Below are 25,503 nucleotides of genomic sequence, written 5' to 3' on the forward strand. Positions count from 1 at the left end.
TTCAACATCACCAATAATTTGTTTAGGTTTGTGATATCTTCTCACAAATTTGGCTAACAAAAGTGGTTTCCCTCTCTAGTATTCAATATTCTCATCTTGAAATATAATCTTAAGCTTATTAACTCTCACTTGTTCAGGTTATGGTCCAAGTTCATCATACTTGTCATTCTCTCTCTAATGGTCAATATTGCTTATCTTTGACTCAACATCTTTGACCTTTTTCTTGATGCACACTATCTACAACTCACAAACTTGTTGTTGCACTTCATCATTTCCTATTTGCTAGGAAATTGTAGCCTAGTTTTCTTTCTCATTTGTAGTACTTCTAGCACCATCTTCAACATAGATGAATTTACTATAATCTTCATAGATGAATGTATTGTAATCTTCAGGTTCCTCATTGCATCAAATGTCATCTGTAAGAAAACCTATCAGTCGTTGATATAAGATTATTTTGAAGTGAAGAACCTATAATAGAACAATCATTATTTTGTTAATGATGTCAAACCTTCTACTTGCTAGTGTGACAATTTCTTTTTGGTCTAAAAGATATCATTTAGTTAACTAATAAGGAGGATTTCAAAAGAGGAGATAAGAATAACACTTAGAGAAAGGTTGAGTTATTTGATATGTAAAAGAAGCACTAAGACCAAGTAAGATATTGATACTATAGTGTATTATTTATCTACTAAAAGTCTAAAATGAAGGATTAATCAAGTTAAGATTTGTAAAAATTTTTCAAAAAATGCAAATTCTGCAAAATCTGTGCACCAAAACTAGAAAACAATACCACCACTAGAAAATTTAGGAAATTCTATCTGATTTCAAAAAAAATTACATCTGAATTGGAGTCCGGATGTTTGAGATATGAGCTCGCAAAGTCAGGCTGCCAAACTGAAAAGTAATCTAGAGAGGGGTCTGGAGGAGAAACTTTGAAGTTAAATTTGACGGTCATCCAGCGATCGCAATAGTTCAAAAATGTCCTGATGGTCATATGGCTATCAAATTTAAGCTACTAGAATGATGGCATCAGTAAAAAATGGCATCCTGTGCTGACGTGGTTGCTGACTGTGCAATCCATACTGTACGGACTGCCACGTGGCAAATTTTTGTACACTAACCAGTTGTCCACGTGGAATGATGTGGCAATACTAGCACTGGTTTCCATCATGGCGCTGAGTCAGCAAGACGTGGTGGATAAGTTTTTAAAAAACATCGGCGGGAGGGAACAAAGCTAGAAACCTCCAAATGCATCCCTGGAAAGTCAAATGTCTAGCGGCGGTGGAAAAACTCAGAATGCATGCCAAAAAATGCTGTAAACCTTGCCGAAATATTCTGCTACACAATGGTCGGGACTCCAGTGCGGGCGTGTCTTTTTGATCTGCCGAAAATGTAGAAACAGTGCCAAAAATGAGAAAGCTATTGGCGGGAAAGATCTGCGGGCGGGAATGTCTCACGACACCTGAAGTTTTATGGGAAATGATCCCACATTGACCTGTGCCTGTGATCCCAATTGTTTTTAATAACAAGTCCACAGAATTCAAAACAAAGTCGTGGACTCCGACAGTTGGGCAGGGTCGGGCCGGGAGCGAGTTCTTTCGTCGGTGTTTTCTGCTCAAAGGCTCTATTCTTCCGGTGGAGGGTTAATACCATGCTGACAGTTGTGTGATCTACCATTGATTAGTTTGTCCAGATTTCGGTGGTATAGGCCAAAAATTTAATAAAAAATCTTATGGTTATGAAAAATTTAATACCACCAAAAAATAACTCATTGAGCTAGGTTGTCACAGCCCGATTCGAAAAAAAAAATTTCTAGTTGAATACATCCAAAAATGCAGATTGAATAAATCCGAAAAAATGCAGATTGAATAAATCCGAAAATATGCAGATGCAGAAAATATCGGGGCTTTCAAGTTTTGATTTGCAAAACAAATTTGTCTCACATTCGACTATGGGCCAAGATAGGCATGCTTATAGTTGATTTTCACTGGTTGAACATTCTGGATGCAATGGAGAGGTCAGATCTGATGCTGGACACTCCCAATTTCTGCAGCACTCCTGATTCAGGTTGAGGCGATGAAGTATGCAAGAGGTCTCGAATGGCTATGTGATGAGAAAGTCTCCAAGCTTTGATACCATGTAAGAATTTTCCTAAGGGAAAAATTCACCCAAGAACTAAGAACTCAAACACAAGCACAACTGTAGACCAAAAATGGAGAGAGTATGATCAGAATAACAATGTATTCAATACTTGATGCTTAGAGTACACTAGGAGTGCCTAAATATAAAGGCTACAAGAGAGCTTCTACAATGCATAGAAGTTAGCATCATGATATTTCATACAACCAACCACATGTCCACCAGATATGGATTATCCTCCATTAAGCACAGAAGTAAGTGCGATGATGAGAGGATAAGGCTAGAAAGGTGGAGCACGCAAAACAATGTTGTAGACACCATGTGCTCAAATAGAGGTGTGTACTCCTGTGTTGTCAACATGACAAATCACAAGGTTGCACAAACTCCTAAGTGTCTCACAAATAAATAAAATAAAATAATGCATTAACCTAAGCAAACTTAAGTAAGTGTAAATAGTAAAGTACTAATTTACACCAACAAGATTGGAAGAAGATCAAGTATGAAAAGTGTTGATGCGGTAGGCTAGGATAGACTAGCTAGTCTATGCTTCTCATCCAACAATAGTGTAAGAATTTCCCTAAGGGAAAAATTCACCCAAGAACCAAGAACTCATACACAAGCACAACTATAGACGAAAAATGAAGAGAGTATGATCAGAATAACAATGTATTCAATAACTGATGCATAAGAGTACACTAAGAGTGCCTGATTATAAAGGCTATAGGAGAGCTTCTAAAATGCATAGAAGTTAGCATCATGATGTGTCATACAACTGAGCACATGTCCAACAGATATGGATTATCCTCCATTAAGCACGGAAGTAAGTGCGGTGATGAGAGGATAAGCCTACAAGGGTGGGACATGCAAAACAATGTTGTAGACACCATGTGCTCAAATAGAGTTGCATACTCTTGTGTTGCCTACATGACAACTTACAAGGTTGCACAAACTCCTAAGTGTCTCATAAATAAAATAATAAAATAAAGAAAAATAATTAAATAATGTATTAACTTAAGTAAACTTAAGTAAGTGTAAATAGTAAAGTACTAATTTACACCAACACCCCCCCTTAAGTGCAAGTTAAGGGAATGTGCTTAAACTTACAAACTAAGATGAAGATGCATAATGGGTCCCAGCTACTAGGCCATGTAAGGTACCCATGTACATAATGAAATACAAATCTCCCATAAAGTAGGGAAAGAGGGAAAACCTCATGGGAAAAATCCTCCCCCGAAAAGAGAGATAAAACAGGATGCATCGATGGATGGAGTAATCAAGACCCCCCCATTACGGCATACATCCAATATATACAAAAGAGAATAAGAGAAGGAAGAGAGATAGAATAGGCTCCCCACCCCAAAAGAAGAATGCCAATAGGTGAGAGCTCCTCTAATGAAGAAGTTGGTCCAAGAATGTAGAATGGTGTTCCTCCCCTTAGGAAGAAACAATGCCCAAGGTACAGTCCTAAAGATGTGTGCTGGCCCAAAAACCTACTCAAGTATCCCTATACTGATGTTGAAGTTCACCCCTTCCAACTGTGCTAAAAAGAATGAATGCAAATTTGTCAAGGATGTCTGCTGAACTTGTTCCATTGAACCATCTGTCTCCTCTAATAACAAAGAGTCCTCCACTAATTACTGTTCATAAGGATCCAGAATCACACCAACCTGTGCAGATTGATCATGTAGAGAATGGACATTAGGTTTAGAGTGAACCCTCACAACAACTGTAGAAGAATCATCATCAATGAGAAGATGAAAGTCCTCAAGTCTTGTTGGTAAACAGATTTGACACAGTAGAATTTTCCCAATGGAATGTGTGGCAAACCGTTCACAACAGTTGGAGAGGCCCTTGGTATGCAGCCTTCCTCTGCATTTAGAGGGGTAGCTCCCTCATATGATATAATTTTTAAATGATTTTCAAATAAATAATTTAAACTTCAAAGTTCAAGAGAAATTCATGGAAGACGAACGCACCACATGCCCTCACAACCTTCTGTGGTTAACAAGATCAATAACAGAGGTGCCCAAGAACTAGGATTAAAAGCAACCAATATTATTAAGCACATTCATTATCATTCATAAACACTCACATAGCACCATGAGAATGTCTACTATAGCATATAACAATTTGGATTTTAAAATAAGAAACCCAAAGCACATCTCATTTCATTTTCTTGCACCAAGAAAGCAATAGAGATTTTTCAATTCAAAGATAAAAAGTGTACATACTTTCCAAAAACTATATCTAGATTAAAATTTCAGCATAGTGTTCCCTTATTTTTCCAACCAAAAAGTCCATTTACAAAGCCCAAAAGAGCCCTTATATAGACACAGAGGTTAATAACTACCCCACTGTGGTTAGTAACTACCTCCCAAAAATGTGATTTGGGTGAGGTTAATTAACCTCAATAAAATTAACCCAGCGTGACCTGAAACTTGGATTTTACATCTTTTGAGAGGAAGATTGCATAATAAACCCTTGTTGATCTTCTTTTGAAATTTGAATGATTCATTCAAGTTTTATAAATGCCTCACATATTAGTGTCTTCTGAAACCATGCTATGCGAACCAAGTTGAGGGTGGCAAATGAGTTTTAATTTACTAGAGAATTTGAATGTTCTTTTGTGTGAAATTTGGTCAAATAGTTGATGTGCCTTGTAATCACTTAGAGACATAGAGGCATGATGCAAAGCTATTTGGCCCTGCTTATCACATACAAATGGATTTGGTCCACCCTTCACAAGTCTTTAAACAACTTCGAGGTTGCCTTGAGATGCAAACTCACGCAGAAACTTCATAGAATCAACCTTATCAATATATGTTTTGCTAGCTCTTGGACCGGACGGGCCATCTTGCAAGCAAGAATTACCTCTCCAAGATACATTATTGTGCATTTTGTCAAACACATGCCTGGGCATAGTGAAGAGGATCTCCATATTTAAGCATTGGAAGAGAAATAATGAAATATCCAAGATCATTACTCCACCGACATTGCCCACTTTTACTCTCCATGTTTGCCAGCTCTTGTATGCCTGGTGCTAACCTCATATTCACAGGGATTAAAATCCTCACAACTAGATTTGATGGTAGAGTTTGTTCCCGACTTGCATATATCTGGTCCAAATATTTGACCAAGGCAGCCGCCAGAGTTCCTAGAATCACATCATTTATATTCCCATTCATAGCTTGTTTGATAGTTTTGACGTCATCCAAACTGAAAGTAATATGTGCCAAACGCTTAGGCATTGATCTCACTTTTCTTGATCCCTTAATGGGCATCTTACTATCCTTTATAATGTCGAAAAGGATACCCACCATTCCCATAATGTCTTCAAAGCCATAATACATCATGAGAAAAAACCTTGCAAATAACATAAAAATCAAGAAAACAAGGCTGATTTTTTTTTTGGTGGGTCTTTGAGCAGGGCATGATAATGTGGGCAAGGAACTGGGATTATTTTCCTTACATGAAGAAGCAAAGCAAATAGACATGAGAGAAATTCCGTCTCCTAAAAAATGGTGGATTCTAAATATCATTGTTACTTCTGCTTCTGCTAACTTTATGTTGAGAACATGAAGCTGCCACAGAGGCTTTGATGGATCTAGTGGAGGAGCCATGGCCAACTTGGCAACATAATTGTTCACAAAATCTAGAGAATTCTCATGAGTTGTGAGATCAATCTGTGGGACTATGATATGATCATCTATGTTTGTTTTTGTCTTCTTCAAACCCTTGACAAATTTCTCCATCTTTCTCCACTGCAGTGCCTTGCTTGGAATGCATGTTTATATAACTCAAGCATTGATGTCTTTTGTACTCATAGTTAATGCATTTACTGGATTTTACCAAGCTGAGGGTTGTGAGAATTTATTTATTCTAATTTAACTCGCCATTACTGTCATTAAATGCTGATTTCCCGAGTGCAGTGTATGTAGCCACAACTATTTTATTTACCCATGTTCAATGTTTGACTGTACCATTAAAGTAGACACCTTGTTGGTAAACAGATTGAAAATTTTCACTCTCAACACCAAAATCTCCAAGCATTTTGAAATTATTTGTGAACACAACTATTTTCTGGCCATCCTTTTCCATTTCCTCCACCTTAAGATCAACCAGGCACAATATCTACACTTGTCTTTTAGATGATCTTACTTCCAGGTCTTAACCTTAATTAGCTAAACAAAGAAGGTTAATGATTGTCTCAGAGAGGTTAAGAAAAACATTTTTTCGACGTTATCATTAACCTCTTGAGAGGTTAATGGTTAGAAAAAATGTGTTTTTGGGGGTTATTATTAACCTTTTGAGAGGTTAATGGTTAGGAAAAATGTGTTTTTGGGGGTTATCATTAACCTTTTGAGAGGTTAATGGTTAATGATAGACTGGAAAACACGTATTTTGGGTCTCTCCATTAACTTGCAATAACCTGAGGCTCAGAAGTCAGATTTTAAAAATTTCAAGTGTTGTGCATAGCTTGGAACGAGCCAATGACATGAAGATTTAGAAACTCACAAGAATTCAAGGATGAAATGACCAGTTTAAGCCTTAAAACAAGGCAAGTTTCAAATATTAACTGACGCTTATAAAATTGAAAGAATTTTATAATTAGGCAATAGCTGGCTCTAACTGGGGACAAGGACTATATAGGATGAAGCTCGAATCTAGAATGAATAAAATAGTGCCTTATCCATTAGGAAATAAAATAGAGTCATCTAAGAGACCAATTTACAAAAGAGGGAATGAACACCAAAAATGGGACAACAAGAAGAAAACTAGGCACAACAAAAACTCCTAACTAGACTATATACAAGGCAGGTTTCCCTACCTCCTGTGACTCAAGTTATAAACATGCAAATCCATTCACTGGCTAGGGAAAATAAATACCATAGTGTGCTAACATGTGGCCACTTTCAGGTTCCTATGGACTCAAGTGTAAGTTCTCTTTTTGAATCACAATTTTGAGACTCTTAGCATGCTTCACATCACTTGATAAAAGAATGTATCCAAATAACCATGTCTCATCAACAATCTCTAGTTTCGGAATCAACTTAGCTTCATGTTGCATGTTGCTGATGAATTCATTTCAAAAGGATTGAATGATAAGACTCTCAAGTTCCTGGATGAATTTATGATCTTGTTCTCTATTTGACAAGCCTGGTACTTGAAATTCTAGTGATTGGTGATCATGGATTCCTGAACTTATTTTGGACACCAGACACTTTTTCTTTTCCATGGGAATGATTTTGTTTGTATTCTCTATGAAATTACTCCAATATGAATGCACATCCTTGTCACATTGAATCTTCCCATGATGTATTTCTTCCTTTTCTCCCATCAAATCGCTCAAAGGAGAAACAATCATCTTTTCCATTTGAGTGCACATATGCTCTATTGAGTCTATTTGATCAAGAGAATTGATCATCAAGTGACATTGATGTAAGGAAAATTATTTTAAAGGAACATCGTCATCTATGCCTTCATCTTCACATTTTTCAATCATTAAATCACAACACATTTCTTCAAGGCCAATTACTTCTCTAGTGCAAGGTACCATCATAATGTTTTCTTCAATGTGGTTTCCACTTGTGAACTGGAATGCTTCGAATTTAGGTTTCATGCATGAGGAAGAATAAGAACTTGATGTGTCATCTTCTCTTACTTGAAACTTATCTTTCATTTCCATGTTTATTGTACTTTTCATTAAATATTCATCAATGTTTACACAAGCTTGGTGCATTAATTTTTCTTGATGACCATCTTCACAAAATGGGAAAACTTCATATTCCACTTGCATGTAACTTGGAAGGGGATCTCTTGATAGCTCATCATCTTTCTCTTGAAAATGATCTTCTACTCTTGTGATGATCATTCCACTTTTTGAAATCTCTTCAACATCCACAAAAGTAAAGGCTTCAATCTCAGGAGTTAATGGAGATGTTTGCAAGATTTCAGTTGAGGTTATTTCTTCACCAGTGGTGGTAGAAGATTGTGAAAAATATTCTAAAGAGTTGACTTCATCAATAGAGTCCTCATCATTAATGATTAGGGGTGAATTAATAGGAAGGTCTTCTCCACAGAGAAAGTCATCATCTAAAGCATTTAGGCACCAAGTAGGAATAAAAGTAGTATGAAATTCATCTTGATCCACATTTCCCCCATCTTTAATCATATCTTCTATAATTCCTTGAGAAATACTTGATATTTCTTTTCCCTTCCCATTGGGATTGAGATGATTGAATATGTTCTCCTATTTTACATTACTAGACCCTTTTCCCATAGACATCATTTTTTGACCATTTCCTTGACTAGACATAGAATCCTCATCTTCTTTCATGCATGAAGATTTAGATGAGTCATTTCTAACATTTGGATCAAGATATATTTTGTTACCAAGGAAATAATTCTTGGATGAGTCTTCTTTCTCAAGTTCTCGCAGTGTTTGAAGTAAAGAAGGATGTACATTTTCAGGATCTAGGCGTGCATTGCCATAGAATCTTTTTAAAAATTCAACTTGATTAGGATCAATGGGACCATGACTTTGATGAGCAATAGGTGCAGAAATTGGGGCACCTTTTTGACCAACACTATCCATCTTTGATTCACATGAATCACTTTTCTGGTCAAACTCTTCCTTATAATTACATGTAGAACTTGTTTCTAAAGATAATTTGGGCTTGTGAGAGAAAAACTGATAATCTTTACCATTTTCTTGTTCGATCTTTTGTAATTTCTGGAGCAAAGATGGATGAGTCTCTCCTGGATCTAGTTTCCATCAACCATAGAAACTCTTCAAGAAGCTAGCTTGTGTAGGATCAACAAAAATCTAATTTCGTTCAGGCAAAGGTGCATGAGAGATACTTTTATTATTCTTCATCACTAATTTATATGAAAGACATTTTTCAGTAAAGCCTTCTTTATCTTTATATGCTGAATCTTTTTCCAAAAAGGATTTTTGATCATGAAAAAGAAAACCATAATCCTTTCCATCCTATTCTTCAATCTTTTAAAAAATTCGAAGTAAGTGAGGATGAACCGTTTTAAGATCCAGCCTCCTACCACCATAGAAATTCTTCAAGAATTCAACTTCTAGAGGTTCATCAGGAATCTGTTTCTTAGGATATTGAAATTATTCATCGTCACTATCACTATCACTGTCACTTTCAACTTTTCCCCTGTACCAAACCATGATTTTGAATTTCCACCTTCAAATAGAGTCGTTGATAACCAATCTTTTAAAATAGAGTCACCAACCTTCATTCCAAGGAAGGTACCTTTAATCAACCATTTTGTTAATTATTGTTCACTTGGTTTTGGATGTGACCAAGGTTTTGCCTATTTCTTCTTGGAATGACTACTATTCTTTCAACGATTACAATGTTGTGACCAATAGGAGCTCTTCATAAGATTTCTCCAAATTCTTTTTCTTCTTCAAGAACTTGATTTACCAGATGGTATTGTTGAGCACTTCATCTACACCTCCAAGCTAGAGTGTTCAAGTCTAAGGTGATATCCTCGTGGGTGTCTTGAAAGCCAACGTTCGGTTGGAGAATAGGGAAAATGTTCTCATGCGGAAGCGCCATTGTGTTTCATTACAGGCGACTGTCAATCTTTCTTGTTCAGTCTCCCCAGTAGAGTCACCAAAAATCTTTTGGTAAATAGATTTGACACAGTAGAATTTTCCCAATGGAGTGTGTGGCAAACCGTTCACAATAGTTGGAGAGGCCCTTGGTATGCGGCCTTCCTCTGCATTTAGAGGGGTAGCTCCCTCATATGATATAATTTTTAAAAGATTTTCAAATAAATAATTTAAACTTCAAAGTTCAAGAGAAAGTCATGGAAGATGAATGCACCACATGCCCTCACAACCTTCTATGGTTAACAAGATCGATAACAGAGGTGCCCAAGAACTATGCTTGAAAGCAACCAATATTATTAAGCACATTCGTTATCATTGGTAAACACTTGCATGGCACCATGAGAATGTCTACTACAATGTATAACAATTTGGATTTTAAAATAAGAAACCCAAAGCACATCTCATTTCATTTTCTTGCACCAAGAAAGCAATAGAGATTTTTCAATTCAGAGATAAAAAGTGTACATACTTTCTAAAATTTATCTCTAGATTAAAATTTCAGCATAGTTTTCCCTTATTTTTCCAACCAAAAAGTCCATTTACAAAGCCCAAAAGAGCCCTTATATAGACACAGAGGTTAACAACTACCCCTCTGTGGTTAGTAATTACCTCCTAAATACGTGATTTGGGTGAGGTTAATTAACCTCAATAAAATTAACCCAGAGTGACCTGAAACTTGAATTTTACATCTTTTGAGAGGAAGATTGCATAATAAATCCTTGCTGATCTTCTTTTGGCATTTGAATGATTCATTCAAGTTTTATAAATGCCTCACATATTAGTGTCTTCTGTAACCATGTTATGTGAGCCGAGTCAAGGGTGGCAAATGAGTTTTAATTTACTAGAGAATTTGAATGTTCTTTTGTGTGAAATTTGGTCAAATAGTTGATGTGCCTTATAATCACTTAGAGACATAGAGGCATGATGCAAAGCTATTCGGCCCTGCTCATCACATACAAATAGATTTGGTCCACCCTTCACAAGTCTTTAAAAAAATTTGAGGTCTCCTTGAGATGCAAACTCACATAGAAGCTTCATAGAATCAACCTTATAAATATATGTTTTGCTAGCTCTTGGATCGGATAGGCCATCTTGCGAGCAAGAATTACCTCTCCAAGATACATTATTGTGCATTTTGTCAAACACATGCCTGGGCATAGTGAAGAGGATCTCCATATTTAAGCATTGGAAGAAAAATAATGAAATATCCAAGATCATTACTCCACCAACATTGCCCACTTTTACTCTCCATGTCTACCAGCTCTTGTATGCCTGGTGCTAACCTCATATTCACAGGGATTAAAATCCTCACAACTAGATTTGATGGTAGAGTTTTTTCTCGACTTGCATATATCCGATCCAAATATCTAACCAAGGCAGCTACTAGATTTCCTAGAATCACATCATTTATAGTCCCATTCATAGCTTGTTTGATAGTTTTGACGTCGTCCAAACTGAAAGTAATATGTGCCAATTGCTTAGGCATTGATCCCACTTTTCTTGATCCCTTAATGGGCGTCTTTCTATCCTTTATAATGTCTGAAAGGATACCCATCATTCCCATAATGTCTTGAAACCCTTAATACATCATGAGCAAAAACCTTGCAAATAACATAAAAATCAAGAAAACAAGGCTGATTTTTATTTTTTTGGTGGGTCTTTGAGCAGGGCGTGATAATGTGGGCAAGGAGTTGGGATCATTTGCTTTACATTAAGAAGTAAAGCAAACAGACATGAGAGAAATTCCATCTCCTAAACAATGATAGATTCTAAATATCATTATTGCTTCTACTTTTGCTGACTTTATGTTGAGAACATGAAACTGCCACAGAGGCTTTGATGGATCTAGTGGAGGCGCCGTGGCCAACTTGATAGTGTAGTTGTTCAAAAAATCTAGAGAATTCTCATGAGTTGTGAGATCAATCTGTGGGACTATGATATGATCATCTATGTTTGTTTTTGTCTTCTTCAAACCCTTGACAAATTTCTCCATCTTTCTCCACTACAGTGCCTTGCTTGGAATGCATTTTTATATAACTCAAGCATTGATTTCTTTTGTACTCATAGATTATGCATTTATTGGATTTTACCAAGCTGAGGGTTGTGAGAATTTATTTATTCCAATTCAACTCGCCATCACTGTCATTAAATGCTGATTTCCCGAGTGCAGTCTATGTACCCACAACTATTTTATTTAACCATTTTCAACGTTTGACTGTACCATTAAAGTAGACACCTTGTTGGTAAATAGATTGAAAATTTTCACTCTCAACACCAAAATCTCCAAGCATTTTGAAATTATTTGTGAACACAACTATTTTCTGGCCATCCTTTTCCATTTCCTCCACCTTAAGGTCAACTAGGTACAATATTCGCACTTGTCTTTTAGATGATCTTACTTCCAGTTCTTAACCTTAATCAGCTAAACAAAGAAGGTTAATGATTGTCTTAGAGAGGTTAAGAAAAACATGTTTTGGATGTTATCATTAACCTCTTGAGAGGTTAATGGTTAGGAAAAAAATGTTTTTGGTAGTTATCATTAACCTTTTGAGAGGTTAATGGTTAGGAAAAATGTGTTTTTGGGGGTTATCGTTAACCTTTTGAGAGGTTAATGGTTAATGATAGACTAGAAAACACATATTTTGGGCCTCTCCATTAACCTGCAATAACCTTAGGCTCAGAAGTTAGATTTTAAAATTTCAAGTGTTGTGTGGAGCTGGGAATGAGCCAATGACATGAAGATTTAGAAACTCACAAGAATTCAAGGATGAAATGACCAGTTTAAGGCTTAAAACTAGGCAAGTTTCAAATATTAACCGATGCTTATAAAATTGAAAGAATTTTATAACTAGGCAACAAGTCTGTCTCCCAAGTCAAGTGAAGCTGGAGCTAGAAGATGAGATGTACCATGTTGAGATGGACCTTTCACTGTGGCAATATAAGCATGTGGACTTGACTGATGTGACCTCTCACTACAACTATCGACAGAACCCAACATATTTGAACCTGTTGAAGTACTATCACTGGTGTCACTATCAGTTTCCACTATGTATGAAGTGTGGAGAGGAGTAGAGGATAAGCTTGGTGAACTTTCCTCAAAGTGAACATCCTTCTTGACAAAAGTCTCATGAGTCTTTGGATCCATAAGTCTGTAAGCCTTCACATTGTCTTCATAACCGATAAAGGTACAAGGCCTAGGTGTTGGTGCCTTGCAACTATTGTAGGAAAGGTTTTCCCATGTTCGAAAACCAAAGACTCTAAGGTGACTCACAACTGGTTTTCTGCCACACCATGCCTCAAGAGGATTCTTTCCATCTAAGGCTGGATGAGGAGATTTGTTAAGTATGTGAGTAGCACTGCTAATGGCTTCAACTTCTAATGTAGGATCAAGAGACTTGGCCTTTATCATGCAACTTTCCATGGTCTTGAGAGTCCTAATCCTCATAGCTACAACATTTTTCTTGTGCAGACTGAATGCTGGTGAGTTCTGAAGATCAATCCCCACAATTCTGTGAAAGTTCTTAAGTCTTCTGTCAACATATCTGTTCTCATTATCCACTCTTAATACTTTGATGGCTTTCCTTCACTTGTGTTCAACATGAGTCTTGAATTCTTGAAGCTTATGAACTACTTCATTCTTATGATGAAGGAAAAAGACCCAAGTGAATCTTGAAATGTCATCAACAAATGTGAGTATGTAGTGGCCTTGGCTGACTGAAGTCACTGGAAATGGTCCTGCTAATACCATGTGAACTAGCTAAAGAACAACTAGAGCTTGAGAAGACTTCCCTTTATCATAATTCTCCTTGAGATTCATATCCACTAAACAAGATGAACACTCTCCCTTAGAAAATTTGATATTAGGTAGACCTTTGACCATGTGTTTTGAGAAAAGTTGTTGAAGAGAGTGGAAGTCAAAGTGACTAATCTACTCATGCCATAAGTTTATTGAAGTAGAGTGAGTTAACAAGGCTTGAGAAGAACTCTTAGGCACAAAGTGGGAGAAGGAATAAAGCCTCCTGTCATCATTGACTTTCCCAACTGCTACCAATGAATCAACTTTTAGACTGCTCACCGTCACTAAATTGGGAAGGAACTCAACCTTATGACCATCTCCTAGGTGATGGATTTGGTAAACTGATAGGAGATTGGAGCTTAGATTGGGAACATAGAGAACATCTTTGAATTCCACATCTTCCATTTCAATATTTCCTTTCCCTTCAACTTCCATCTTAGCATCATCTCCCACGAAGATGTGTGGTACTTGTGACTCCTTCAATGAAGAAAAATCTTGCTTTGAAGAACCCATGTCGTAGGAGGCACCTGAGTCAATTATCTATTCTGAAGAAGAATTTGTGTTGGCCATAAGTACTTGACCTTTAACCTTCAAAGAGGTAGGAGTAGAATCCTTGAAAGTATTTGGCACTTGAATCTTATTCTTCTTGAGTAGATTTTCTAACTCATTGATTCTTTTTGTTTTGCAATGATGCTCATCATGATTTGGCTTTTTACAATATGTACAAAAGAGTTTGTCCTTCTTTTTATTAGTTCCTTTCTTATTTGAAGAAGAACTGCCTTGTTGAGGGGAGTCATGTTGTGTCTTAGATTGTGTTTTCTGCTTCCACTGCTTCTTCTTCTTGTTGCTTTTCCCCCCTTGACTGGATGTGTGATCATCATGAGCTACTAAGGCTTTGGTCTTAGATGACTTGAGAAGACCAAAATCCACCAAGTGAGATTGTTCAACAATCAACATGTTTGCAAATCCATCAAAGGATGGCTTCTGGTAAGCAGATCCCATGGTCAACTTGTGAGTATTAAAACTCAAAACAAAGTCAGCATACTCTTAAGGTAGCAGCTTTAGGATGTGATTTATCAACCTGTCATCCTTAATGGGATTTTCACAATCATTTAGAAGTGCCCTATACTCATTAACTTTGATGATATAATCCTAAATTGTGTCATAATTCTTAGGATCCAAGCGAAGTAGATCATCCTCAATCTGAAATCCCTTTTCTTCATCCACTTTACCATACAATTGTTCAAGTTTATCCCAAGCTTCCTTAGATTCTAAACAATTTTTAATGTGAAAAAGAAGATCTCCATGTACACAACTCCTAATTACACCTAAAGCTTGTCAATCTTGACTTGTCTAATCAATGAGTTCTTTAGCATCAGTAGGTTTGGTAAGTGTACCATCAATATAAAGACTATACCCGTTTTCCATTAATCTACTCGATGCAATATGTTTCCAAGTAGAATAGTTGCGTGAAGTTAGAGGAGGACATTTAACACCCATGATGCAGAAATGAAAGAGCACAAAATAGAGACACAAGAACACTATACACACCCCCCCTTTTCACTCAATCAAAAGACCCCCCCCCCCAAAAGAGATGCTTTGGCACTTTATAAGTAGTGCATTTACAATGAGCCACTTGTAAAAATGAATAAAGTGGACTTGCTGATTTGGCTTTTACAACTGCCTTATGAGGCTTAAATCTATCACTTAGGCATTGTAGCTCAAATTTACAACAATTCTGAAAAAGAATGAAAGCTTACAATGCCAAAGAAGGCCTAATTTTGAAAGTGAGAAATTTGTCCACACAACCCTAGAATCTGACTTCAAATCTAAAAAGTAGACAAAAAAATACGCATTTAAAAAAAAATAGAACCTAAAAAGGTGACCAGATGTGCTCGTACAAAGCTTCTAAAGTTGCAAAACGTAGGATTATGCAGGTATAGTCACCAAAAAATGCAATTTTTGCAAAGTCTATGCACCAAAACAAGAAAACAACATCACCACTAGAAAATTTAGGAAATTCTATGTGATTTCAAAAGAATTTGCACCTAAATCGAAGTTTAGATATCCAAGTTATGAGCTCGCAAAGTCAGGCTGCCAAACTGAAAAGCAATCTAGAGAGGGGTCTGGAGGAGAAACCGTGAAGTTAAATTTGACAGTCAAATGGTTGTCAAAGCAATTCAAATATGCCTAGGAATGACAGTCAGATGAGCATCAAATTTAGGGTCATAAAATGATGACTTTAGCAAAAAATTCGGCCACCCGGATGATGTGGCGCTGACATGGTGTCTGTACTATACGGATCGTACAAACTGTATAGAAAAAGATGACATGGCATGTTTTCATGTCGTATGACTGCTGAGTCACTGCTGACTGGACAAGATGATTATTTCATAGTTGGCCATGTGGCAGGACGAGATTTTCCTGCATGGAGGGTGATTGATCACGTCGCGTGGCAGATTTGCCCACATGGCAGAGGGCGCAGGTTTTCAAACTTGGAGCAGTGGCGGCCAAAATGTTCTCTGTTGGTAGATGTAGAAGATCCCGTCGTCAAAAAGTACAAGGAAAGATCCCACATTGGGCAAGGTTCAGAACTCTACGTTCTTTATAATGTAGAGTCCACAAGGGTTGAAATTAAGAATGGCCATTGGTTATGTATTGGCCACACTGGTATTTGAGGCCGCTTCCATGATATTGAAAGCAGCACCAGAAATGGATGTGCCAGTGGTTAAGTTGTTGCCAATCGGTGGATAGATCGCTAGGAATTTTGATGTGACCTCTAACAGACTCCCACTTGCCAAATTTAGTTGTAGGGTACGGGTATGGTCCGCAGGTATGCTTAAGCCAAAAATTAAATAAAAAACTCCTGCCAAATATTAATCCACCAACAATATATAACACCGAGCCAGGGTGTCACTACCCGATTCAAAAAAAAATTTCCCTCTGACTGAACAAGAAAAATATTCCGAAAATCAAAATTCAAAAATTGTTCAAAGATGAAATTAAATGCAGATCTAAACATTAAATAATCAGATCAAATAAAAATGATCATACCCAATTGCAAATCGGTGCTTTCAGGTGTCGGTTTGCAAAAAAAATTTGCCTCACAATTGACTATGGGCCAAAGTAGGCGTGCTTATAGTCAATTTTCATAGGTTCAGTGTTTTGAACACAATGGAGAGGTCATATCTGGTGCTGGATGCTCCCAATTTCTACAACACTCCAGATTCAGACTGAGGTGATGGAGCAAGCAAGAGGTCTTGAATGACTTGTGATGAGAAAATCTCTAAGCTTTGATACCATGTAAGAATTTTCCTAAGGGAAAAATTCACCCAAGAACCAAGAACTCATACACAAGCACAACTATAGACCAAAAATGAAGAGAGTATGATCAGAATAACAATGTATTCAATAAATAATGCATAAGAGTACACTAGGAGTGCCTGATTATAAAGGCTGCAGGAGAGCTTCTAGAATGCATAGAAGTTAGCATCATAATGTATCATAAAACCAAGCACATGTCCACCAGATATGGATTATCCTCCATTAAGCACGAAAGTAAGTGCGGTGATGAGAGGATAAGCCTACAAGGGTGGGACATGCAAAATAGTGTTGTAGACACCATGTGCACAAATAGAGTTGCATACTCATGTGTTGTCTACATGACAACTTACAAGGTTGCACAAACTCCTAAGTGTCTCATAAATAAAATAATAAAATAATGCAAAATAATTAAATAACTCATTAACCTAAGTAAACTTAAGTAAGTGTAAATAGTAAAGTACTAATTTACACCAACAAATAGGATCTTGGTGTTTTCTCTACACCAATGTGGTCTATAGGATTTCTTGCAACTTAGAACAATCCATGACTTGCCCTAACCTTCCCACCAGGTGAAAATGATCAAATCTTGCTCCATGACTACTTATACTCCTAGGAGTGCAATTCTTCAAAAATGCATATGTAGGTCTACTAGGGTACCATAGAAATACCTAGTCCAACCAAGATTTTGATGAGTTCTAAGGTGCTATTGGAATACTTTTAGTATGCTTGAATGGATTGTAACAATGGGTTCATACCCAATTTCTTGGTTTCTTCACAAAAAGGCTACTAGAAGAGCCCCAAATTAGGCATCCACCTAGATTTATAGGGCTAATAACTTATTAGCCTTAAGGATTCATTAGACTTGGCCTTAATAAATTTTTTTTCATATATTACATACTCAAATATTTCTGAGGTTTTAGGCCACCACAAAGCTATACAACAATAATGGTAAAAATGAAGGTTTTGAAGGGTTTTGAGGGTTGCCTGTTGTCCTCAACTTTCAAACACCTTATTCAACTCATAGAAAATTATTCTATAAAAAAAATAACCTTCTTATATCCCTCTTGAATCCCTTTGAAGGGAAAGGCTTGAATTTTTATTCTTTGCTCTTGAAAACAAATTCTTTGATGCTTGCTCCTAGTCGGGCATTGCCTAGCTTGCCTAGGGCTTTGTCAAACAAATGCTTGCACAAATTTTCTAGGACCTTTCTTGCAATATGTTACACATTAGAGTCTTTAGTCTTAGAATCCAAATGTCCATGGAAATCCCATGGTGGAAACAAGAGCTAGAGCCCGTTCATTGTTGACAACTCAAAATTGGACAACAAACTCTTACTTTTAAAGAAATTTACTAAAACCTTCCAAAACGTATTTACAGATCTAATCTAATGCATGGATATTGGAGAATATACAAGATAAAAACTAGAACATGCAAAAAAATGACAGTAAAAATGTGATTTTCTGCCGAACGACACCAAAAACCAATAAAAATGTATTAAAAACTAGTCATAGTTTGCTGTAGCAACACATTGCAATGCAAAAACATGACTTCCAACCCTTGGTTTGGGTTCTTCCAACCTTAAATAGGCTATCCCATCATGTATGGATTGATTTAGGGAATTATTAGCCACTTACACAAGTTAACTTTCATTCTAATACAAGTTGCTCAACACTTTTACATAAGTGACCAGCAACTTAGCAATTTTTATTCCTTTTTTTTTCTCTTTTTGTAATTCTGTCATGAAGACCATTGTTGGGTCTTCTCAAGGAACTCCTAGGCTTCAAAATTTTCCCAATACACCATTTCAATATTTTAGGAACACCCTATGCACCTAGAAAGCAAAAAAATCACATCATGACAATACATTGCCAATCACTTAGACCAAGAGCCTAAACTAGAGAAAAACACACCAAATGAGTTAGAAACTCTAATTCTATCTACATACTTCTTAGAAGAAGTTCATCACACCAAAATTTGATAAGGTGGGAGTCATCAAAGGGTGCTCCTGCACCAAGTTTCTATTGAGCCTTGCCAAGTAGTCAATGCAAGCTAAGAAAAAATTAATAGAAGTTGAGTGAAAAACAAGAGGTGTTGAGAAAAGATGAAAAATAGTGCAAGCTGAGTAATTGTCATTATATGCTGAGAAAAGTTTAGTTGATGTTGAGAATCATTAAACTTTAGTATTTGCAGATTAAACTTGTGTTGGCCAAGTGGAAGAACAATAAAGAAGCTAAATGACATCATACTTATCTTGAGTACTAGTATTTATGTTAAATCAAAGATTTGACAAATTTGAGATGACTATTTTGTTTTCTTTAATTGTGTGAAGTGTATGGAAAATAAATATGATGAGCTAGTGGCATAGAATTCAAGGTAAACCATTTTGAGGTGTAAACAAGGAAGATTTTAGAAGAACTTTCTAGAGAAATGAAACGGAAAAGTGGGTAGATCCATTTTATCCTACCTAAACCTAAAAATGGATGATTGTGGTTAAGGAGATAAAGATTTTAATTATCTATTTATAAAGAGATTTGGTTAGAAGAAAAGGTTTTCACATGTGAGAACCTAAAAAGGACAAAGAGTCTAGGGTATTGCTTCATTTAGTGGCCAAACAAAAGAGACTAGAATTGGCATTCAAAGGAAGATGTCTTAAGAGTATGAATGCTTGAAGGGTGAACATGCTATCAAAGTATAATTGTGTAAATACCAAGCAGAATAGTGGACTGGAACTAATATCTATAATCTACAAGTGACTTGTAATTTGTTATCAAATCAAGCCTTACTCTTACTTTCCAATCATTGTATTAGTCTAGGGTAAATCCTTTGGATTAAGGTTGATGTAACCATTATTTGTAAATCTTTTAATTTGGTGACATTCTAATGGAATGGTCTAAATTCCTATACAAGGCTAACTCCTACCTGGATGGTTGAAATCTTTTAGTTGGGTCACATTTAATAGTGTGTATTATAACCTTTAACTGGGTTGGATTTTCATAGGGCATCACTTTAGAAGAGTGAGAATTAGTAGGATATTAGTGGTGTTTTTCATGTAAAATCCTTGTGTCAAATGTGTTATTGAATTTGTTATGTTTCATGTTTACATTTCTACAAAGTTGTTTTGACCCAGTACAATAACCTACAAAGTTTAAGTATTGTATGATTTAATGGATGCATGCATAATAAGGTTTTATGGACATGGGTCTACTAAGCATTAAAAAAAATTATTTTTACATGTTGATCTTGGATAGTTAATTCAATCCCCTCTAAATTATTCTAAAGAATTCCAAAAACTGGTATGAGAGTACCATAGTGCTTAAGACGACTAGTATGAAGGTACTAGAAGAAAAAGATCAAGATGTCTAAAGGGGAGGTACCCAAGATCAATAAGAACTTCCCTCCATGAAAAAGTCAGATGAATCTATACCTAGGAGGTCTTGACACCATGCATAATCTACCATCACCATTGAGCATGTCAACTCTGCTACAAACCTAACTGTTGATGATCCAATAAAGAAAAAAGAACATTGGGTGATCCCACAATAATGAGTTCCACTTTTTTACCAATTTTGACACTAAAATCAATATTTTTGCAACAAACGTCACGTTCAAGTGACTATATCTCCAAAACTATAAATAATTTCAAGATGACATAAACTAGTGATTTTGAATACTTTGTTTCTATTTTGTCACTATATTTTTTAATCTAACTATATATATATATATATATATATATATATATATATATATATATGTCAATTTTTTTTATCTTCTCCGAAAAGTGATACATAATAAAATTCAATATTTTAAAGAGTGACAGTCAGCTTGACACACATAACTTTTTTTCTAGAAATGATAATGAAGTAATTCTTTCGGCGTTGGATTTGTAACATCAATATCCAGTGTTTGCATTTGGTTTGATTTATTTTTGTTGAATATTGTATAGTTTATGAAGTTTTGAAGTGACATGAATTGTAATTCAGACATACATTCTGTTTGACATAGATAATTTGAAGTCAATTTATCATAAACCTAATTTTTTTTTTTTTGAATAGTAAGGTATCTCAATAAGCTAGTGCCTACATATTTTTCAAAAAAAAATTGACCTAATTTACTAATTTTTCTGAGGTGTCGAAGTCGGTTGATGTTTAATCGGTAATGAACCTATAATGAGTTAAACTCATATTTGAAAGTCTTAATGAATAAAATATGTATTAAAATTATAGTCGTTGGAAAGCTTGCTCCGAGCAGCACATTTTGACATTTTTAATTTTACAGTAGGAGATCATTCTCCTACAATTATGGGAGTCAAAAGAGCAAAAAATAAAAAAATAATGAAAAATGGGTTAAAATTTTCTTAATTTTGGGCGTTCGCCCGAACATGGTGTTCGCGCAAACATATTAAGCATGTTCATGCAAACATGTGTTCAGGTGAACATGCCCATTGCAATTTCATAGCGGTCAAAAAATTAAGTGACCATGTTCATGCGAACATGCCTAAATTTTTCGTGTTCATGCAAACAGTCGAAAAATCCAAAAAATTATCAGAAATCGGACCTGTGTCTACATGCATGAAACATCATTCTATCCACGAAACAAAAACCAGCATGTCTCACATTTCAATCATTGACTGCAAATTTCCATCATAGACATCATTTTGTGCTATCAATCTCCATATTTGGCATCAACATGATAGTGCATTGCAGGCCTATCTTTGCCACGAATTTTTTCCACAGATAAATTGAAGGCAGGTGAGAGATTTCTCAATATTTGCAAATTAATGTTCTTCCTATATTTGTTCACAATTTGATAAAAAAAATTGTATGCCTAAATTATTTATTTATTTCTTTCATTAATGAAGTTGTTTAACAGATGCATTGAAGTTAAATTAAAAATTAGTAACACATTCATGGTGTTAAGAAATGTATATCCTTATTAATTTTTTCATTTTTTAAAATATTGAATTTGTTAAAAAGAAATTGAACACCTAAATTATTTCTTTCTTTCTTTCATTAGTGAAGTTGTTTAAATGATACATTGAAGTTAAATAGATTCAAACTAGATGCTTTTAAAGTGTGGTTACATGTTAGTTTTACTTATCTCAGTTTAATTATCTCGATAGTTACATTTAATTGAATTTTTTAATTTATAACTTGAATTAATGAAAAATATTTAATTTAATTTTCAAATCAAATCCATTCAATAAAAATAAATGTGCCATAACTCTTTATGAATTCTCAATTTCTATAAAGAAATAATCTAAGGTTTTAATTTGCTTCTAGAACATAGATTAGATGATTTTGTGTTACTAATGGTCTGCTTACAGCATGTGGCAATTGTGGGATGAAGACATGATCATAACTGTAAACTACTAATGTTTGCTTTGTAGGACATTGTTGAAAAGCATTATATGTTTCTCGAAACCATGTGTGTGGATTTATTAGATTAAATAACACTTCGTTTGGTGCTTAAAATGAACTTTTTATTTTCTACTTGGTGTGTTTATAGTGTTTAAATCCCTAGGAGTTGCATTGGACGTATCCTCTCCCCTTGCCATTTGTGGATCTTGGGTGTAAGAGAAATCCATGTAACTTCTATACGAGGCTTGCCTTGGACCAAGATACTCGATATTGGGTATGCTAGGGGATGACCTAATGGGGACACAACCCAAGCACTGAATGGACACAACAGGAAAAGGGAAATTGTATTAACTATGAAAATAAGCTAGTACATTTAGTATAGAGAAAATAGACTTCAAAACATGCCCTAAGGGCTTACAATAGCACAAAACTAGAGATAATTTCTCCCTTTGGTACCTCCTCTCAATTTCCACTCCAAACTACCTTTTACAATGCCAGAAATGTCCTTAAATAGACCCCGAAGGGTTAAGGACTTGGAATACATTCTAGAAAGTGCTAGTAGGCATCCACCGACCAAGTAGAAGGCTCCAAAAGCTGTGTTAGAAGTTGGTGCAAATTTAGAAGAATCCAAAAATGGTAACTGAACTTCCAGGAGGCATAACTTTTGAATCGTAGCTCTGATTGACAAACCGTTTACATTTTTGGAAAGCTCTCAAAGCACTCCATAGCCCTATGGACTAGCTATTCTTGTCCCCCATTTTTCAGCCCTTTTCAAGGTCATTTAATTCCCCTAACCTGACTTTGAAGCATTCTTAGGAGGTCTCCAAAACTCGAAAAACTGTGATAACTTTCAAACTGTGGGGCCTTTTGACCTGATTCTTTTTCTAGAATGCTCTAAATTACAATTACATTCATCTAGCCAATTTACACCTCCTAGTTCACCAAAATGATGGCTCAATTACATACTCTTATTTTTTCAACATTTACATGTATCCCAAGGTGTTCAAATACTCTATCCTAGACACTGATAGTGGAACTGTGAGAGTTGGAACCTTTATTTGACCCAAATGGGTATCTAGAAATGAAAACACATGAAATAGAAACTAAGTCTAAGTACATTTTTTTGGGTGACGCAGGATTGCCCTTATACCTCTGGATGCTCCTACATCAGACACCCAGGGTAGATTGAAAAGTGACCCTGTCACTTTATGAATGGTAGAGGAAATCCAAAATGGAAAACCTCAGCTGCTGAAGTCCAGGTTGAGTCCTCTATTGGCTGTCCTTTCCACTTGACCAAATACTCTTCATACTACCTATTTCTAGTGCTCCTACCCACATGATGATCTAGAATGTCTTCTATCTCCTCCTTCTTAGAAGCAAGAATTGGACATGGCTCTAACATCAATTCCTCATCTACACGATCATCATGATACTCTGTTAAGTCTGCAATGTTGAAAATAGGAGAAACGTGAATACCATCTGGAAAATCCACCTCATATGCATTTCGTGAGTCATGTTTCTTTAGAATTTTACAGAGGCCAAATTTTTTCATTTTTAGCTTGTTGTAAGTACTGGCTGGAAATCTTTCTTTTTGTAACTGTACCATGACTATATCCCCTACTTGGAATTCCTTATGTCTTCTCCTTTGATCAGCCCTAGCTTTATCCTCTTGATTCATCTTGGTAATGTGTGCTTGAACCTCCTCATGTAGATGCTTGATATGTTCAGCAAATTCTTTAGCTTCAGCACTTGTCCTTTCCCCTTGCTCTATCTTCCTCAATTCTGGTGCAGTCCTTGGGCTACTTCCATATACAATGTGGAATGGTGATCTACCAGTACTCCTATTTATAGAGTTATTGTAAGAAAAATCGGCTTGTGGTAGAATCAAATCCCATCCCTTGGGCTTATCCCCAACTAAACATTTCAACAAATTGCCTAGACTTCTGTTTACCACTTCTGTTTGGCCGTCAGTCTGTGGGTGATGTGTGGAACCGAATTTCAAGTCTGTTCTCAAATTTTTTCACAATGTCCTCCAAAAAAATCCCACAAATTTAGTATCTCCGTTAGAAACTATACTTCTTGGAAGACCATGTAGTCTTAGCACCTCTCTGAAAAAACAAGTCTGCAATGTGGACAACATCATGAGTTTTGTGGCATGGAATGAAATGTGCCATTTTGGAGAACCTATCAACCACCACAAATACTGAGTCATTATCTCTTGATGTCCTCGACAATCCAAGAACAAAATCCATACTTATGTCCTCCCATGGCTTTGATGGAATGGGCAATGGCTGATATAGTCTAGTATTGTGACTAAATCCCTTGGCAACTTGACAAACCTGGCAACTTTGTACAAATTTCTTCACATCCTATGAAATCTGAGGCCAAAAATAATGTTCTCTAAGAATGGCAATGGTCTTATCTTGACCAAAATGTCCTGCCATCCCTCCGCTGTGTTTCTCCTTAATCAGATTTTCCCTCATGGAACTCCTTGGAATGCACAATTGACTACCCTTGAACAACATGCCATCTTGAATCAAATAGTCTAACCACTTTGTTCTATCTACAGCAACGGGCTCTTTACAAGCTTTCCATGCTTCAACAAAATCAAAATCCTCAGGGTACAAATTCTTGAGTTCATCAAACCCAACTACTTCAACCTACATTACTATAAGCAACAACTGTCTCCTACTTAGTGCATCTACAACCGTGTTAGATTTTCCACTTCTATGCTTCAACACAAATGTATAACTCTGCAAGAACTCTACCCACTTCATATGCCTCTGATTCAATTTACCTTGGCTATTTAGGTACTATAATGCCTGATGATCAGTACAGAAAAAAAATTCCTTTGGCAACAAATAATGCCTCCATTTCTTTAAGGCCTGAACTATTGCATAGAACTCTTGATCATAAAAGGAATTCTTCTTCTTTGCATCATTGAATTTTTCGCTAAAATATGCAACAGGCTTACCTTCTTGGTTCAATACAACCCCAATAGCACTGCCACTAGCATCACAATCCACCTAGAACACCTTTCTAAAATTTGGAAGTGCCAACACAGGTTGTTTTGTTACCTTCTTCTTCAGCAATTCAAAACTTTTCGCAGCTGCTACAGTCCATTTGAACTCTTTTCTATCTCCTCTTATTGTGTCAGTTGGGGGTGCACATATGCCACTAAAATTCTTAATAAACTTCCTGTAAAAACTAATCAGACCATGAAATGATCTTACCTCAATAGAAAACCT

The 25,503-nt window shown here is 36.0% G+C and overlaps 1 protein-coding gene and 1 pseudogene across 1 annotated transcript; both read right to left on the bottom strand.

The window, feature by feature from the left end:
* Nucleotides 1-1,205: 1,205 nt before the first annotated feature.
* Nucleotides 1,206-5,891, bottom strand: LOC149560507 (wax ester synthase/diacylglycerol acyltransferase 7-like). The gene is made up of 3 exons (XM_089827627.1): nucleotides 5,609-5,891; nucleotides 5,132-5,470; nucleotides 1,206-1,501 (listed from the first exon to the last, which is right to left on the bottom strand). The coding sequence occupies exons 1-3, from the start codon at nucleotides 5,889-5,891 to the stop codon at nucleotides 1,206-1,208; spliced, it is 918 nt and encodes a 305-aa protein (XP_089683753.1).
* Nucleotides 5,892-10,916: 5,025 nt separating this feature from the next.
* LOC149560508 (wax ester synthase/diacylglycerol acyltransferase 5-like) lies at nucleotides 10,917-11,771 on the bottom strand (annotated as a pseudogene).
* Between the last annotated feature and the right edge of the window lie 13,732 nt (nucleotides 11,772-25,503).

Source organism: Cupressus sempervirens, chromosome 4 (genome assembly GCF_028749045.1).
Source record: "Cupressus sempervirens isolate cs-2001-9-10 chromosome 4, ASM2874904v1, whole genome shotgun sequence".
Taxonomy (NCBI): Eukaryota; Viridiplantae; Streptophyta; class Pinopsida; order Cupressales; family Cupressaceae; genus Cupressus; species Cupressus sempervirens.

Bases quoted from the DNA above. Each gene is read 5' to 3' on its own strand.
- LOC149560507 (XM_089827627.1), bottom strand. From the start codon at position 5,891: ATGGAGAAATTTGTCAAGGGTTTGAAGAAGACAAAAACAAACATAGAT. The intron at 5,471-5,608 runs GTAAGGAAAATA...ATGGCTTTGAAG, and splicing joins TATTTGCTTTGCTTCTTCAT to ACATTATGGGAATGGTGGGT. The intron at 1,502-5,131 runs GTCGGTGGAGTA...TTGGGATCACAG, and splicing joins GGAGAGTAAAAGTGGGCAAT to GCACAGGTCAATGTGGGATC.